At 43.3% G+C, this 16,801-nt stretch overlaps 2 protein-coding genes across 5 annotated transcripts in view; both read left to right on the top strand.

The window, feature by feature from the left end:
• Positions 1 to 379: 379 nt before the first annotated feature.
• Positions 380 to 2,786, top strand: MRM2 (mitochondrial rRNA methyltransferase 2). Of its 3 annotated transcripts, none has more exons than XM_079320870.1 (3): positions 380 to 470; positions 1,159 to 1,430; positions 2,128 to 2,786. In XM_079320870.1, the coding sequence occupies exons 1-3, from the start codon at positions 442 to 444 to the stop codon at positions 2,550 to 2,552; spliced, it is 726 nt and encodes a 241-aa protein (XP_079176996.1). In that variant the 5' UTR covers positions 380 to 441; the 3' UTR covers positions 2,553 to 2,786. The 3 variants fall into 3 exon arrangements, with proteins under 3 accessions (XP_079176996.1, XP_079176998.1, XP_079176997.1); XM_079320872.1 differs by having other exon boundaries at positions 436 to 564; XM_079320871.1 differs by lacking the exon at positions 380 to 470 and adding an exon at positions 581 to 814.
• Positions 2,787 to 3,595: 809 nt separating this feature from the next.
• MAD1L1 (mitotic arrest deficient 1 like 1) overlaps positions 3,596 to 16,801 on the top strand; it is a 418,937-nt gene continuing 405,731 nt past the window's right edge. For both annotated transcript variants that reach the window (XM_079320917.1, XM_079320916.1), the window contains exons 1-9: positions 3,596 to 3,647; positions 4,623 to 4,775; positions 6,038 to 6,178; positions 8,126 to 8,305; positions 9,547 to 9,671; positions 10,326 to 10,407; positions 11,511 to 11,641; positions 12,773 to 12,887; positions 13,412 to 13,473. In XM_079320917.1, coding sequence (XP_079177043.1) covers positions 4,626 to 4,775; positions 6,038 to 6,178; positions 8,126 to 8,305; positions 9,547 to 9,671; positions 10,326 to 10,407; positions 11,511 to 11,641; positions 12,773 to 12,887; positions 13,412 to 13,473 — 986 coding nt within the window. In that variant the 5' untranslated portion in view covers positions 3,596 to 3,647; positions 4,623 to 4,625. The remainder of the gene's footprint in view (positions 3,648 to 4,622; positions 4,776 to 6,037; positions 6,179 to 8,125; positions 8,306 to 9,546; positions 9,672 to 10,325; positions 10,408 to 11,510; positions 11,642 to 12,772; positions 12,888 to 13,411; positions 13,474 to 16,801) is intronic.

Below are 16,801 nucleotides of genomic sequence, written 5' to 3'. Positions count from 1 at the left end.
CCCCTCACCCTCAACCACCCCGACTCCTTGAGCCCCCGAAAACCCCATCCCAAATCCCCGATCCGCTCTCCCTCAATCCCTGCTCCTCCTAAACTCCCTCCCTGCATCCCTTATCACCCTCAACATCCCCTCCCCGAATCCTTGACCCCAAACACTCCTTCCCTAAATCCCTGATCCCCCATCCCACTCCCTGATCCCCCTGTCCCCGCGCACCTCACCCCACACTCGCAGCTTTCCCGCCCGCCTTCCTGTCCCCTTCACCCGCGGCCGTCCCCGCTCTTCCCGCGCCGCCGCCGCCCCGCCCGCGGCCGCCGTGAGGGAGGCGGGACGGGGCGGGCGGAGGCGGCCATGAGGCGGGACGGGGCGGGCGGAGGCGGCCATGAGGTGGGACGGGGCGGGCTGAGGCGGCCATGAGGCGGGACGGGGCGGGCTGAGGCGGCCATGGCGGGTGCGCCCGTTCCCGGGGGCAGGTGCGTGGCGGGGCGGCTGAGGCGATCCCGGCGCCCATGCGGGGCACGGTGCGGTGTCGTTAGTGCCGGCGCCTGGAGCTTCCCTCGGGAATGGGTTCATGTGCGTCTGGGGTTTTAGGTTAATGCCGTGCGTTGGTTCCGCCCGGGTTGTGCCTCTTGGTTGCTCTGCCAGGAGCTTGCAGGAGTTTGGGGATCGCTCCGTTGCTCCGAGGGGCTCACGGAGGCCACCAGCCCCGCTGAGGCTGCACAGACCGTGCTGGGATCACTCTGCCGTGTCGTGTCCTTAAAACACCAGAGCAGAAGCTGGAGTGGGATCTCTTTCCCCCCTTAGCTCAGGAAAACACGTGAGGCCTCACCCAAAATCTGGCCCTGCTGTTGTGATAGGACCTGATAAGTAAAGGTGCCAAAAATCTCAAATTTGGGGGCTTCTTTTTAGAATCACAGAGTGGTTTGGGTTGGAAGGGACCTCTGGAGACCATCTAGCCCAATGACCCGCCAAGGGAGGGTCACTGGAGCAGGTGACATGGACATGTCCAGCTGTGTTTCAAATGTCTCCCAACAGTGAGAGCCCACTCCTTCCCTGGTGTAATTAATTAGAGCCTGTAGTGGCTGGAATTAATTACCACAGAGACTCCTGAAACACAGAGTGGTTATGTACTAACTGGTTGACTTTCTCTCTTCCTGGCAGTTGTTGGCTGTGGATGAGCAGATGCCTGCACACCACGGTGAAGTTTCTGAGGAAAACTGGAGCTGAGCAGAGGTGGCTGGATCGGCACTTGAGGGATCCCTTTGTCAAGGCATCCAAGCAGCAGCATTACCGCTGCCGAAGTGCCTTCAAGTTGCTGGAAATTGATGACAAGTTCTGTGTTCTCCGTCCAGGGTTTTCTGTTCTGGACTGTGGAGCAGCACCTGGTGCTTGGAGCCAGGTTGCTGTAGAGAGGGTCAATGCCTTAGGTGCTGGTAAGTGCAGTTTTTTGGCAGGCAAGATGAGGATGATGCACCTTTTGAAGTATGTGAGAGATATGTGAAATACTCTGGAATCTAAATTGAAATACTGTGAAATCAAGGAAATATTATGATGGCAACAGTATGGGGAGGGGACACGGGTACTGGCAAATGCCAGAGTCATTGATAAAAACATGAAGAGGTGAGCCTAGTAAATCCTCACACAGAGAAATTTTGTTTATGAAATAAAACCATGTCATGGTAGTGATCTGATTAGCTATTGTAGAGAGATCCCTTCATCCACTTCTGAAATTGGTGTAACCTCCAGCAATTACCTTGGCTTATTTGAAATATTATTTCCCTTCTCAAAAAATGGAAGCAACTGCTGTGCATGATTTGTGTAGGTGAAGCCATTGATATTTACAAAACGAGGTGCTAACATCTGCACCATTATCCAGGATTTCTGGACTGTCAGTCTTGAAAAAGCAGCAGAAAACCAAGAAAAATCCTCCTTGCTTGTCCAAAGTTTTTATGTCTTGAGTGGATGAGCTTATGGCAAACCCTCCATGCAGATGCACCCAGCAAACTGCCAAGGGACAGGAAGGCAGCTGTGGCAGGTGGTGGGTGTTTTGTCTGTTGACTGCCACAGAGTTGTGCACATGCAGGTTCTTGCAGCCACTCTGAGTGTTCCCTGTGTCATCCATCCTTCCAGATCCTGCTGTCCCCACTGGCTTTGTGCTTGGTGTTGACCTGCTGCGGGTTTCTCCTCTGGAAGGAGCAGTTTTCCTGTCGCAGGCTGACATCACCCAGCCCAGCACGCTGAGCATGATCCAGAGGCAGCTGCCCTTAGGGAAGGCAGATGTCATCCTGAGTGACATGGCACCCAACGCCACAGGCATCAAAGAACTCGATCATCAGAAGCTGATCAGGCTGTGTTTAAGCCTCTTGGATATATCCCAAAGTATTTTAAAGCCAAAAGGAACGATGCTCTGTAAATTCTGGGATGGATCTGAGACCCGAGTTCTGCAGAGCAGACTGAAGGAGCACTTCCAGGATGTGAGAACTATAAAGCCTCAGGCCAGCAGGAAGGACTCTGCAGAATCTTATTACTTGGCAAGGCTGTACAGAGGGAAATGAAAGTCCAGAACTGCAGATTCTCTGACATTGACTGGAAATCTCAGTTTGGTGGGAGTTTAAAGGAAAATCCTACCATTTAAGACCTTGGGAAGATTCTGCTCTTCTTTAAGTCCATCAGGCTTTTCAAATACTTGTGGACAAATGGTTGGGAATGGAGAGGAATAATCTGAAAGGCAACCTCTGGGGCTGGAGTAATGGAAATGACAATAAAAGGCTGATTATATGAGTTTTTAATTTGTGCCTGAAAATCATTGCACTGTGAATGCTGTCATACATGAGACTGACCATAAAGGTGATTGTTAAAATGTGAGGGAGCAGCAAAGGGGAGTTTGAGTCAATCTAATGCCTTTTAGAAGCTAGTGTGATTTATTTGCACAGGTAAAAATAGAAAATGTTTCTGTGCATACCAGATTCTGCATCCTCATGTGGGATGTGTAACATAGCTGTGAGAGGCACAGCTGGCTGGGAATGTTCAGCCCCATGGCTCTGCTGCCTCTCCTCCAGACACAGGAGATATTTAGTTTATATTTAGGACTTGCTGCTTCCTGGCACTCATAAATCCCGTCAATGGCAGTAGGACAGGGTCATGGCTGTGCAGATCCTCTATCCTCTCCCCGGTGCTTTTTAGGTGTGACCAATGGTGTTTCTCAGGCAAAAAGACAAGATGTTCCTAAGATCCCAGTAGGGAGAATGGCTGAATTGCCGGAAATCTGTTTGCACAAATAAATTTAGCTGCTACCTTATCTGAAAGTGACAAAACTTTATATTAAATAGTGCTTTTATCAGGCTGACTGTGGCGTGAGTTATATGAGAGGCTGTTTAAGCCTCCCAGGCCTTTTTCATCATCACCAGCACATCTGGGGCTCCTGACAGGATCGCTGCCGGGGCAGGAGGGCGCGGGGCGGTTTTTGGGGGGCAGCCGAGCTGTAAAGCTCATCCCACCTTGTCGGGGCATTACGGTAGCGCGCGGAGTGCTGCGCGCACAGTGCCGCCATTACGGCTGCCGGCCCCGCCGTTCTCGCGAGAGGCGGGCGCGGAGTTCCCGCGAGATCCCGTGGCCGGGGCGAGGAGGGAGATCCAAGCGGGGCTGCGGCGGTGAGCGCTGAGGGAGCGGCGGGGAAGGGGCAGGGATGGGGGAAAGGGGAGGGAAGGCAAGGGGCGCTCCGACCGCGCCCGTCCCACCCCGCTCTTTTCCTGGGGAGTCGTGCGGGAGAACCCCTCGGTGCCCGGGGCTGCCCCGTGCCCGCCGCGGCCGCTCTCGGTGTTCACTGCCCTCCGCGGGTCCCTGCGTACCCCGAGGGAGCTTTCTGAACCGGAGCGAGTCACCACCTACGTGTCTCCTCAATTGTTAATAGGTTTGAGTGCGGGCTTGCTGGAACTACCGGTGTGCTCGGTACTCCAGTGCTCAGTTTGGGTTTTGGCAGAGCTGTTGCTCCTGCGCCGCTCTTGCGCCTCTTCCCTGCTGCTGTAAATACAAACGGTGGCTGCTCTGCAACCTGGGAGCGCAGCAGCCTCTGGCTGTGGCTCAAGCCATGTGGATCTTGTGGCTCCTTTCCTGATCCTGCACCTTTTCTGGTGTTTCTGGAGTGTGCAGTCTTTGGAGGGCTCACCTAAGGCTTCCTGGGAAGCCTTGCAGGTTTTGCTGAGCTCCAGGCTTGATTTATCTTTGGCCTTTTAGTTAGCGCCCCTCTGAATTGGAAGGAGGAGCGCATCTCATTCAGTTTCACTTACACAAGTGATCAGCGGACTTGGGAAAACTTCTTGTTGGAAATTAGAGTTCAAAGTGCTTCTGGGAAACCAGAAACAAGTTGTGTAGCAGGAAGGGTTTGCTGCTACTGTGAAGTCAGTTCTGTTCCCATCAGCTTCAGAAATTAGGGGAAAGAACAATGAATTTGGTTTGGTTAGAAAAGAAAAGGCTGTTGTGGATCCCAGCAGTGAGTTGCAGATTGGTTTTACCCTGTAGATTGGAGCACCTTGTGTTTAGTGTTTCTTTAGGGCAGTGATGGATCCCTCTTCAACCAGAGCAGCTTGCTTTGAGTGTTTTGCTGATGCTTTTCTCTCCATTTCCAGACCATGGAGGACTTGGAAAATAATACCACTGTCTTCTCCACCCTGAGATCTCTCAACAACTTCATTTCACATCGTATGGAGGGAGTGTCTGGGCTGACTACACCAGGATCATCTCAAAGCTCCTTACAGATGCAGTACCAGCAGAGGATGCAGGTGAGAAGTCCTCCTCTTGATGATTCCTGCATTATCACTTCAGTGTGCTTGTGTGCTCCTTTTGATTCCAGGAGCTGGGAATTTCATTCAGATCTGACCGTTCTTTCTGAAATTGATGTTCTGAAATCAACACAAACTCAATAAAGGAAGCTTGCTGTCACCATTCCAGAATCTCTTCCAGAATATATTTAATTTTTTTTACAGTGTCAGACATTATTTCTGTTTCTTAAAAGTTTAAGAAAGGTCCTTTGAATTTATTCCCTCCTAGTTATGTCTGTGTACAAGCTCAGGAAATTAAATTGTGGTTTGTTTTCATATTGCTGAACAAAGGAACTTTATATCTTAACATTTTTCTAGTAAGACACTTTGTTATTTTTTTTCAGGGTTTAAAGGCTCCTTTGCCTGAGTACATCCAAGAAGCTTGCATTGAGCTGTGGCTTTGATATGCAAAGTTGTGCTTTCTTATCCAGCTCTGTTTGTATCCACCTGGGTTATTTACTTTTTTTTTTTCTGTTAGCTGCTTCAGGCTCATAAAGCATAAAGTAAATTGACATCTTGGATCCCAGGGACTGTTTATTAGGCTACAATGAAGTTTCTCTATTCTGTATCTTACTGTAATTTCTATTTCAGCCTCTGAGTACAAAATAAGTTTGCCTTTTTAATGTAAATCTGCTTTGCTTTTGGAATGTTGACAAAAATTTAAGCTTTCTCTGTCTATGCTACATCTCTGGTGGCAGCAGTAGTTGCAGAAGGCTCTCTCTGGTTAGAGTCTCCATTGGCTGTGTTGGATGTACATCACCAGGGTAGGAGCAATTCTGTTAGTATTGCTTTGCTCTTAGGCAATTTGAATGAAAAAAAGAAGTATGATGTTGTAGAGGTCATTGAAAAATGTGTTATTTTGCTCAGCAGTTATGCTTTATTGGGAGCATGATCTGTGCTCCTTAGGCTGATAATTAATTTATAATTAGCTTTTTTTTTTTAGATAGAGAAGTAGGTTTTGTCAGACTACAACTAGAGATTGAGAAATCCTGACTTAAGAACCAGGAATTAATTTCTTTCCAATTCACCTTGGTTTGGTGTGGGTTTCTGAGCGTGGTGTTGAACTCTCAGTTTCCCCATTTGCAGCTGGTGTGAGAGGTACCACAAATGTGGTGATAGTTTGTAAAATGGCAAGCTACTGTCAGCTGAGCAGTACAGGGCATGGTGATACTGTTGTGCTGTTAATGGTGTGCAATGTCCCTTTTCACACATGAACTGGCCAGCTGGAGGAACAAGCTGGGCAGATCCACTCCAAATCCCAGCTGCTGCAGGTGGAACGGGAGAAGATGCAGATGGAGCTGAGCCACAAACGAGCTCGCATCGAGCTGGAGAAGGCAGCTAACACCAATGCCAGGAACTATGAGGTGAGTGGGATGTCTGCACCTGGCCTGGGCCAGAGCACATGGAGAGCATTTACATCAGTGGGTTGGTTTGGTTCAGGGATGTGCTTTGTTTTGCAGTGGTATGTTCAGAATTGTTGTAATCCGATATACCAGAGGTATAAGGAAGGTCTTACCTGTTCCCTCCTGTCCCTATCCTATTGGCAGACAGCCAAAAATCCCCTCCCTGACCCTTTCCTAGAAAAAGCCAAGACCTGAGTTCCTCTGTCTCTTTGCCCTGGCACACCATGAAATAAAGAAAGGCAAGGAGCCACTCTTTTGAACCTCGTGCTTATCTCTATGCTAAGCCTAGCTCCTTCTTATGGATACATAGGAAGAAGTTACAGTTTGTAGCACAGAATGTGTGTAGTTATTCTTTTTTTGGAGTGAAACTAAAGTGAAAGGTGCACTCCCAGATCAAGCCTGGTGTTCACTGTCTTCAGAGCAGGACTTCAGTGACTCTGGAATGCATTTACTGTGTGTGCATTTACTGCAGGTGTGGGTGTCAAGTTGCCAGCACCAAGACATCTAGAGAACTGCTCTGCAGGTCCCCTCTCAGCACACTGCACTAACTTGCTAATGTGCACAGGAGTGTGAACTTGAAGCCTCGTTAGGTTCACAGACTGATGCTCTCATCACTGGATTCTGTTAGCTTAGCACTGAAGTTGTCATGGGTAGCAGTAACAAAAGGGATTTGTTATTTGTTTTTCCCAGAAGCATTTAATAATTTTTCTCCTAGAGGAGTTTAAACTTCTGCTGGCACATTTGCAAGCATTTGGTTTGTGTGACTATAATTAATTGGAATGGCAGCAGTGCCAGCCATGCAGTGTCACACCAGAGAGCCTGCACTGATAAAACAGTGAGCCTCTCTCAGGGACTAATAGCTTTTATTGGGTTCTGCTTTTCTGCCCACATATGTTTGCTTAACGACGTTACTGAAATAAGCTGTGGATCAGTGGCTTTTGTAGCATAATAAAAGTCTTCTGTGTGGGTGATTATTGAAAAAGAAATCTGTAAAAAATAATAAGTATGTTTTGTTGTATTTTATGAGGGTGACAGATTTAGTGTGTGGTTGTGAAATAGGGAGTCAATGACTAAATTCCTCCTTCCTCTGAAGTCAGGTGATGTGGGATTAAGCCAGGAAGAGTTCAAACTGGAATGTAGCTGAGTCAGTCACAGAAAACCTTGAAATACTGGTACAAAAAAAGGGAGCAACATTAATCCAGCACTGTGGTAATTACCCTGCTCAGATTCTGTGTTTTTCTGAGTCATGTGGATAAAGGTTTTAGGAACCTCACATTGCTTTGCATAATCCTTGCTTGCTATGCAAATCCATGTCTCTAGTTGGTTTGATTAGCAAAGCAATTTACTATGCATTTTTTTTCAATAAGTATCAATCAATTTGTGGTAGGAATCAACTGAAATGGTATATGAAAGGTTGTTGGACTGCAAAAATATTTATTATATTTATTTCTTTTAAATGCCTCAAGTTGTGGAGAGAAGTTTGTCTCATTAACCCAACTGTTGAGGTCTGAGCTTCTGAAAGTCAATTTGTTGTGCATTAGTCAACTTTAAATTGGAGATGGAATGTTTTCATCTTTGATCTGCAGGAGAGTGTGCAGTGGAATCTGTGAAGCCACATCTGAATTCTCACAGTTGTGTCTTAGTGTAAGAGATTTGGAAGACATAGTCTCTCAATTTTCCAGCTCCCATTTCCCTGGGTAATTCCTTGGGTAATTCCATTGAGTTGCTGCTGATAAGGATTTTGCCCTTGCTAGGTTAAAGCTGTAGTCTGAGTAACGTTGCTTCATGATGAATCAATTACCATGGGTGACCATGGTAATGAGAAATGAGGACAAAAGAAGGAAAAATGCCTTCAACTTTCTGCTGCTTTCTTCTTAAGTCTCTTCATGGTTTTTTTCCCTTGGCCAGCGAGAGGCCGACCGAAACCAGGAGCTGCTCACACGCATAAAACAGTACCAGGAAAGAGAAGCAGAGGCTGAAAATAAACTGAAAGAGCAAATGGAGATGAACAAATCCTACAAGAAGAGCATGGAGACAATGAGTAAAAAGATGCAAGAGAAGGAGAGCAAATTAGCTGAAGCTAATGAAGTAAGAACAGAGTAATTTTTAATCCATCCATAGCTTCAGGTGACTTTGTGGTTCTTGTGACTTGAAAATGCTCTTTTTGATTAAAAAACCCCTTAAACTAAATAACTGGAACATTGTGCTCATGACCTGGAAATGAATAAGCCCTGGTGATACATGTCTTTTCTGTCAGAGTTTAGAACCAAACCAAGCCCAGACACAAGTGACCAGGTCAGAAGGAGAAGAGATTTGTTAGCAAGCTGATATGGAGAAGGAGAAAAAAAGTGTGAGGCAACATCCAACATCTGGGTTCAGAAGTGTGAAGAAGAGGACAGTGATGGAGGAGATATTATGGGAAAGTGTTGAGGGAAGTCAGGAGAACAGTAGAGTGGATGAGAGCAGCATTATGAGCCAAGTGTCTTTTCCTGAAGTGTCTTAGATGCCTGTGCATTCTACTGCAGAATGGATGTTTGGGTAACAGTTTCAGTATATTTGGATGCCCAGACCATCTTCTTAACCCTCAACCTTCTCACATATTATTATAGTTAAATTCAGCTATTGAATTTGTAGCTTTCCTGTTTAATTTGGTTTCCTGCACCAGTTGTTGATTAGCAATCACAAAGTCCTTAAGCCCTGGTCCTGCCTAGGTGTCACTGGAAATGTAGCTGTGTGATAAAGCAGGTCAACAGATTTAATGTTCCAGTTACCAGTGATGAAAACCAGGGGGACAGTGATGGTACATAAGAGAAACTAAACCCCCCTGAAAGATTTGTGCTGCAGTTCTGTGTCTGTGTACTTTTATTTCTATCAGTGTCAAGATGAGAACCCTACCTGTCCCTCTGTCTAGAAGACACACTACATATGTAATGGCTTGAGATATTTCTTTCTTTCTCTGTTACAGGGAGCTGAGTAATGGCAATTGGAAACAAACCTGTGAGCTTTTCTTTAGAGTTAATATATTTAGAAAAATACATAATCTAAACTTTAGAGTTTGATATTTTTCATGCCAGTTTTAGGTCACCCATTTAAGAGATAATGTAAATGACAGTTTGGATGGCAAATGAAAGTGCAAAATTATTTTCTCTTGCATAAGTTTGAGGTAGGCTTGCAGGTCTGAAGCTTTGCAGGAATGTGGGATTGTTTCTAAGATTGTGTTAGTACTTTTTAGTTGGAAATTATTTCTATCACCATTCACAATATCTGGTTTGGAGAGTCACAGCCTTGTATGTTTATGCTTTCTTTTTTCCCCCACACCCTTTATTCAGACAATCACTGTATTAAAAGGAAAAATATCAGAGCTACAATGGAATATAATGAACCAAGAGATGCAGATGACAAGCCAAGACTCTGAGAAGCAGGAACTGATGGAGCAGCTGGATATTGAAAAAAAGTAAGCAAGGGATGAATGACTGTAGGGAGAAAAAGGCAAACAGAACTTGAGTCTTGTGCAGCTGTCATCACTCAGAAAACTTTCAACAGGGTTTGATTTCTGCTCTTCAAAGGGCTTCTTTGATCTGGGTGTGCAGGTTATAACTGTTGTTTGAAACCAATTCTGAGGTGCAATTTTAATTGTACCTTGAGGAAAAAACCCCACCAACCTGAGCTTTAAATCTCAGTGATGTTTCGTGTTCCTGGAATAGAAGGCACGTGGGTGGAAAGGCTGATGTGAACTTTATGAACTGAACAGGACAGAAATATCAAACCTTATAGTGGAGGGGTAATTGAAAATTACAAGTATGTTTTTCCTTGCTTGCTACAGCTCTTCAGTTTCAAAGTTGTGAAGTTTTGTTTGAGTGTATATTTGTTCTTAGAGTTGGCTTGATTTTTTTTGTATTTTTTCTCAATATTCTTATTTTTATTAAAATGAATGGATATTTTTTCTCTCTAAATTAGAGGGAGCTGATGGGAGTGTGAGACTGAAAGAGAAAATCTTATATAAGAATAACATGTACTTTGTTAGTGCTGTTTGACTCTGTTGGTCAGAGACTTCTGAAGGTGAGTTATTTCTGGGTGCTCAAGTGCTTCTTGTGTCTTCATCCCACAGGAAATGGCAGGAGGCAAGTCAGCAAATCCAGACACTGCAAGCAAGCCAGTCCTTACTAGCAGAATATGAACAGAAGATTAAGGTAAGAAACTTTGTGACCTATATAAAGCTTTAGATTTTAATTCCTTCAGTGGAAGAACAGAGTGCTGCTTTTTAAAAAATTGACTGTTGCAAAAGTAAAAGGTTACTTTGTCATGTAATTACCTGAGTTGTTTGCAAGCTAGAGTTGAGCTTGGGTGGACCAGGCTATGTACACTTAGCTACAACATGACACTTTGCCTTTGTTGTATCCATTGATTGAAAAGAGCATACTTTATAGAAAGGTGATTTGCATCCTTATGCAGTGCTCTGGAGGAATGCTCTGCTTGGTCTTGTGCCACAGCACAAATTTGCTCTGCTTCTAGAGTGATCTTTTTTTGAATGGTGTGTGATGAGCCCAGCAGCTCCAGTAACTGCTTCCCAAAACATCCTTCTTCTGTATTTGTGTTTAGAAGGTCCAATTACTTGTAAAGCTTTCAAAACTACACTAACTTAAGTGTCAGTATAGAGATGCTTTTTGTGCTTCCAAATGAGCACATAGGTTGGTTGTAGTGTATCTTTTTCATTTGTCTTGTCTTCCTGGCAGAGGTAGATGTGGGGAGTTACTTTGGTTGAGCAGTGCTGACAGTGGCATTGCCTTGCTGTAAAACCAACCTGATTGCCAGCAAGAGGAAACTTTCTCCATTGAAATTAAAAGATAGAAAATGGGATATGTCTGCAGCACAACCCTAAATAATTTGGTTTTTTAGTGGAAAACCCCCCAGCATTTACCATAATGTTGAAATGCACATTTGTGTTTCTTTCTGTACCTAATTTTTGCAGGCCACTCAAATGCTTCCCTCTGCACTTCATTGATAGAATACAAGAAAAACACAGATTTGGTTTGGTTGATAGAAGATAATTTTAATGAATAACTGAGGGGTTTTTTGTTATGAACTTGGGGTAAGCCTGTGTAGAGAAGAGACCAGCTCAGATATTACAAGTGCAGCAAGAGTCATCCCTGCTTTGAGCATGGATTGGGCCACATGAGCTCCCTTCCAACTTCATTCAGGTCCTCGATGACAGCTTAAAAGCTACCATGCAGAAATAACTCTTACAAATTCCAACTTACTCATTGCTGTCCTCTTCTCATCCCATGTTTTCCAGGACCTGGAGCAGAAGTTGTCCCAGCAGGAACATGATGCTCTAATTGTCAAGAACATGAAGGCAGAACTGGCTCGTTTCCCAAAAATGGAGCGTGAATTGCGCCAGCTCAAGGAGGAAAATGCCTATTTCAGGTGAAGGGAGGGCTCACTTGTTGAGGGTTCTGTTCTTCATGCTGCAGCTGCACTGTCTGCACTTTTACATCCCTCTTTAAGGTTTCCACATGGGAAAAGCTCAGAAGGAAGTATTTCATATAAATACTGCTAATGAATTGAGCAGTGTTGTGGTGCTTACAAGGTGAGAGGATCTGACAAGATCTGAGAATCTTCTTGAACTCAGGAGCCTCACAGAATGTGCATTCATTTGTTCTGAGTGGTGATTTTGGTTTGTTAGAATGAAATTGAAAGTTTTAAAGTAGTGATGAGCTCCATATAGCTTGGGGAAAGAATTTCCTGTAAGGAAAAGAGGCAGCTGAACATTTCTTTATTAACTGATTTTGCTTAGCTATTGTTACCACTGTTTTAAAGGCCTGTTGTTCCAGCATAATGTTTAGCAAGTGTCTTGTTTAAATTTCTAAAGAACTGTGATATAGCCATTGGTAGAGTAGGCTTTCCAGATTGTCAAAGTGACAATCAATTCAGAAAATTAAATTAAATGTAATGTGAAATAAATTGCCTTAAAGTGTTGGATGTTTTTTTGTTGTTGCTTGTCTTTTTATTAAATTGCATGAATCATCCTGCCAGCTTTTCCTTTTTTCCAAATTAAGTAATTTTCCTAGGTTTTGGTCTTGTAATTATTTCATTATAATTTTAAGTTGTTTATCTTGGAATTTTTTCTCATGTTTGTTTTTCTACACTGAAACATACCAAGAGATTAAAGGTCATTTGTTTTCATACAGTTTTATTTCACCCTTGTGAAATAAACCATTTACTCTGTTGAAATAAAACCAAGCAGTGCTCCAAAGCCCAGGTCTGTACTGCCAAACTGAAAAGGAGATTCAGAGTCTTGTTACTCTTGCTTTGACAAATAGTAAAGCAGACACAAAGCTTCAGCTTGTTCAGGCATAATTAGGATAGTTTTTAGAGTAGCAAAAAATAATTTCAATAAAGCTGTAATTTTTTTTGTAGAAGTGGCTTTACAGTGAAGGTTATAGAAATGTGTCAGCTAAATGTCATGATTCCCTTGGGATTGCTCTATATCTGAAAGTTTGTGAAGGGGAATTGAGTTGCATGAATCTGTAGTGATTGTCTCTCTCTTCACCACAGGGAAATGAAAGAAAACAATGGTTTGCTTAAGGAGGAAGTGGAAGGTCTCCAAAGAAAACTGGAACGCTATGAGAAAGTCCAAGCACAGCTAGTGACTGTGGAATTGGAAAATGAGGTGAGGAGCTGGGAACATCTGGTGGATGAGCAGGAGTTTCCTTTATTGCCTGGCCTGACTTTTAGGCTCTTCCTGTATTGTGTTACTTAAGATATGATACCTCCTTTAATTAGTGGACACAAACCAGACATTCCCAATGTGGAAGGTCAGTAATGAGGGTGGTTGTAGCAAGGAAGGTGTAAAAGGCAAAAGGATATCTATTGTTCAGCTGGAGATTTTATGTAAAGAATAATCTCATAGAGTCTGTTTTATCCTTGATGTTTCTCTTTTACCTTTCTTTTGCTGGAAAAGCTTTTTCTGGTGTCAAACTCTGTTCAGACATGGTGGTGTCCAACAGGTGTGAGGTAAGAACTTTGATACCCAGGACTGCAGAATGACAAACTAAAAGTGCTGGATTAGATCAGGAAATCCACAGGAGGAGAAGAAATGAAACTGACTTGCATTGAGGAATATGAGAAAACTCTGCAAAGTGAGCTGTTAGAACATACATTTATGTCTAACTTGACTTTTAATCTTTACTTTAGAAACTTCTGGGAAAATTACAAAGCTGGGAGAAGCTGGACCAGAGCACTGGCTTAAATATCAGGTATGTGCTCACAGCTCTGGATGGAAGCAAGACTTTGAAACCCTTTCCTCTTAATCTTCTGACTGATCTCTTAATTGTGGTTGTCATGTTTTCTTTCTGTCCCTTCATGTGGAAGCCACTATAGTAAATTTTATTATATATGAGAAGAAAATAAGATGCACATTTTTTAAAGTAACTTTGGGAACTAAGTAATGTTTTTCACCAAGTCACTTTGAGTAATATCTTTGGGGCTGGTGATCAGTTTTGAATTTTTGAAACTTTTTGTGTATAGTTGCATTTTTGTTTAGTTAGATTCCACTTGCTTAATAAATGAATTGCTAAGAATTTTACATGTCCAGAGAAGAGAATGTGTGCTACTTGTGGCAAACTATTGTAAACATATTTCCTTTGAAATCTGGATATCAAAATCAGCTGCTAGATCATGTTTTGATCATTTTCTTCAGTGGCTGAAGAAATGTTATTTTAGTTATTTTGTCAAACCCACTCCCAAGTTGTGTTTTGAAACACCAGCTGGTCTGTGTGCTAGTTCTCAACAGCTCCTCCTGACATCTGGAGCAGTGAACCAGATTTTTTAAGGTCTCTGTGTATGTGTTATAAAAAAGAGCTGGAAATACTGGGATTTCTGATCACTTTCTTCTGCAGAAGGTGCTCTGTGTATATATGAATCTTTTGTGTGCCATGTTTCAACACTGCTTTATTTTCTCTAAATATTTACAGTGTTATTACACGAAAAAAGGAGATGATTCTTTGTAAATAATTGGTAGGAGCATTGTCACCTTTCACTCTGGGTCAAAGCTGAAACATGAGCAGCAGAACCTCATCTTGCCACTTGTTTCTCCATTCCATTCATTCCACATACCAGCCACAGAGCTGTGTCTGCACACTGCTGGGATTGTTTGGAAATGCACATATGGTTTGGACACATCACTGCTTCATGTAAAAGATACTGTGTTCCAACTTGGGAAAGCTCCCTTAACTTTCTCCGTGTTTTCTGTTTAATGAGGATAACAAACCTTTTCCAGAGGCCTGCTGGTAGGTAGCATGCTTGAGTTTTTCTCCTGCATCTGCTGAGGATCCATACATTTAGATGAAGATGGAATTATGTTAAGTCTCCTATGGTAAGGTATGGACAGAAATTGTGGGAATCGTTTTCACAAAACCTTTTGGAGTAAAAGCTTTTTACTTACCTCAAGCTGCTAAAGGTTTAACGAGGTAATTTCACAGTGGGAGAGAAATGGAACCAAGTGATTCTGCCTGTTGAAGTCTAATAACTCCTTCATTTAAAATCAGAATATTCACTGTGAAGTGCTAGTTTTGTGATTGGGCTGTATTCTTTAGTGCTATTAATGGCACCTTCTACAGAAAGGGGAATTGCTCTTGAGAAAGATTATCTTTTCATGCAGTTGGAGCAAGTGGGACTGGATGATTTCCCCCTCCCTCCCTTATTGTTCTTTTTCTTTTTTTTTTTTCTTGCTCACAGCAAGAATTACACATTACAAAGACTTCTCACAGAATGAATTGCATTAATTTTTGGTGAGGGTGATGAAGATAGTGAGAGAGCTTTGTCCTGCTTGGATCCTGGAGAATGCTGTTGGTGAAAGTTTGAGAAGAGTTAATTGCCCATCTCATAGTAGAAAAGAAACAGGAACAAGTTGACTGATTGTCCCAAAGAGCCAGAGCAATGTTCTGTTTGCTAATAACTAGATAAGAAAGGGAAAAGGGAATAAATTAGGATTTCTCATCTTTTCTTATCAGGCTCTTCATTGGTAAGAGGATGTAAGGGAAGTGCATGCAGCGTGTGGTGTTTTAGGAGAGGATGATTTTTCATTTCCCCCAGCACTTCCACAGGGCTTGCTCAGTGTCTGCTCTCAGTGGTTTCTGTTCACTGATTGCCTGCTCCCAGCAGGCTTTTTGTCAGATTGGCTTATGATCAGCCCTTGCAGTGTAATTTTATGTAATAATACTTGGGAAGGAGGTGCAGCTTTCAGGAGTGTGGTGGTAATCCAACTGTTTTTAGGACTGGTCTCTTTTTAGTGACAATGGAAAGAGTTTATAATGCTTCACCTTGTGGGGGTAAAACAAGTTCATTAACTGTTGACTCTGGCTAATCTTCTCTTTCCTCGTTCTGGATTCTACTTTTAAGCTCCTGGGCTTTTCTCTCTTCATAAACAGTGGAAACAAAGACTGCTGTAGCTCTACAGCAAAATATTCCTGTGCTGCACAGTAGCTAGATAATAAAAATAGGACTCATCATATGTGCTATATATGGTTCATATGTTAAACATACGTTCACATTATAAATCTCTGTCATTTTTCTTGTGCTCAGTTATATGTCCTTTGGATTCCCTGAGCTTTTTTACTGCCTTCCTTGCAGTAGAGTTGGCTCTGGTTTTTATTGTGGATCTAGGTCTTTTTTGTGTGTGTTACTGTTATGCAGCCAGTGATTTTCATACATTTGCCATGTGTTGCTCTGACTTGGTATTTCTGCTCTAGAATTGGTTTCAGCTGTAAAGGGGAAAATCCACAAAATGTTAAATTCTTGTTCTGTGAGTAGAAAGTCTTATTTTGCAGTGTACTGTTCTATAGAAGGATATTTATACATGGCTTTTTAGGACTGTTATTAGGAAAGGATTGTGTTGAGAAAACAAGCTTCTTGTACTCTGTTTCTCCAGGATGTGCTGATGTAGATTCTATTTCTTCAAAATCCAGGGTTTGAGTAATGGAGTTGCTGACCATCCTCACTGACCAACCATGTTAATCGTGACACACTCAGTTGTTTTTTCAGCATTGGACTTTTAGCTTACAGATATTTTCCAGGCAGTTCCTCTACTGCCATGAAACAGGTAATGTATTTGAACAGAAAGATATTTGGAGCAGGTTTTGGGTGCCGCTGGCGGGTTTATTTGGGTGACAAGGCACAGAACTCCCACGAGATGGCGCCCGCTGTCCTGCAGGGGAAGGCAGGGACGGGCTCGCTCCGCCGGGAATCCAGCCGGGTGTGAATCCATGGCAAGGGGAAAACTCAGCATCGCTGCCGGCAGAACTGTTAAACTCCCTTTGTGCTGCCTGCATGCAGGCACCGTCTCCTTGCCCAGTACTCCGGGCTGCAACTCGGTATGAAAATGGTTTGTGCAGGTTTCTCTAATGGAATATGAAAACAGTGTTTTTCTCACTTAGTAAACTTCATGTTTACACCAGGTATTCTTAAATTGTCGTGTTTAATAGGAGTTCTTCACAGCCTGGTTCTTTTCTCCCCACCCCAAGCCTTAGGATTGCATTCTTAGAGCTGCACTGCTGTTGTTCTGCCTTTCCCTCTGCAGCATGCAGA

The sequence above is a fragment of the Erithacus rubecula genome, assembly GCF_903797595.1.
Source record: "Erithacus rubecula genome assembly, chromosome: 17".
NCBI lineage: Eukaryota > Metazoa > Chordata > Aves > Passeriformes > Muscicapidae > Erithacus > Erithacus rubecula.
The sequence above is the reverse complement of the archived record's forward strand: the minus strand, read 5'-3'. Positions and strand labels throughout refer to the sequence as shown.

Coding starts and splice junctions, on each gene's coding strand:
- MRM2 (XM_079320870.1), top strand. CDS start 442: ATGGCGGGTGCGCCCGTTCCCGGGGGCAG. Junction 471..1,158: donor GCGCCCGTTCCCGGGGGCAG/GTGCGTGGCGGG, acceptor TCTTCCTGGCAG/TTGTTGGCTGTGGATGAGCA. Junction 1,431..2,127: donor GGTCAATGCCTTAGGTGCTG/GTAAGTGCAGTT, acceptor CCATCCTTCCAG/ATCCTGCTGTCCCCACTGGC.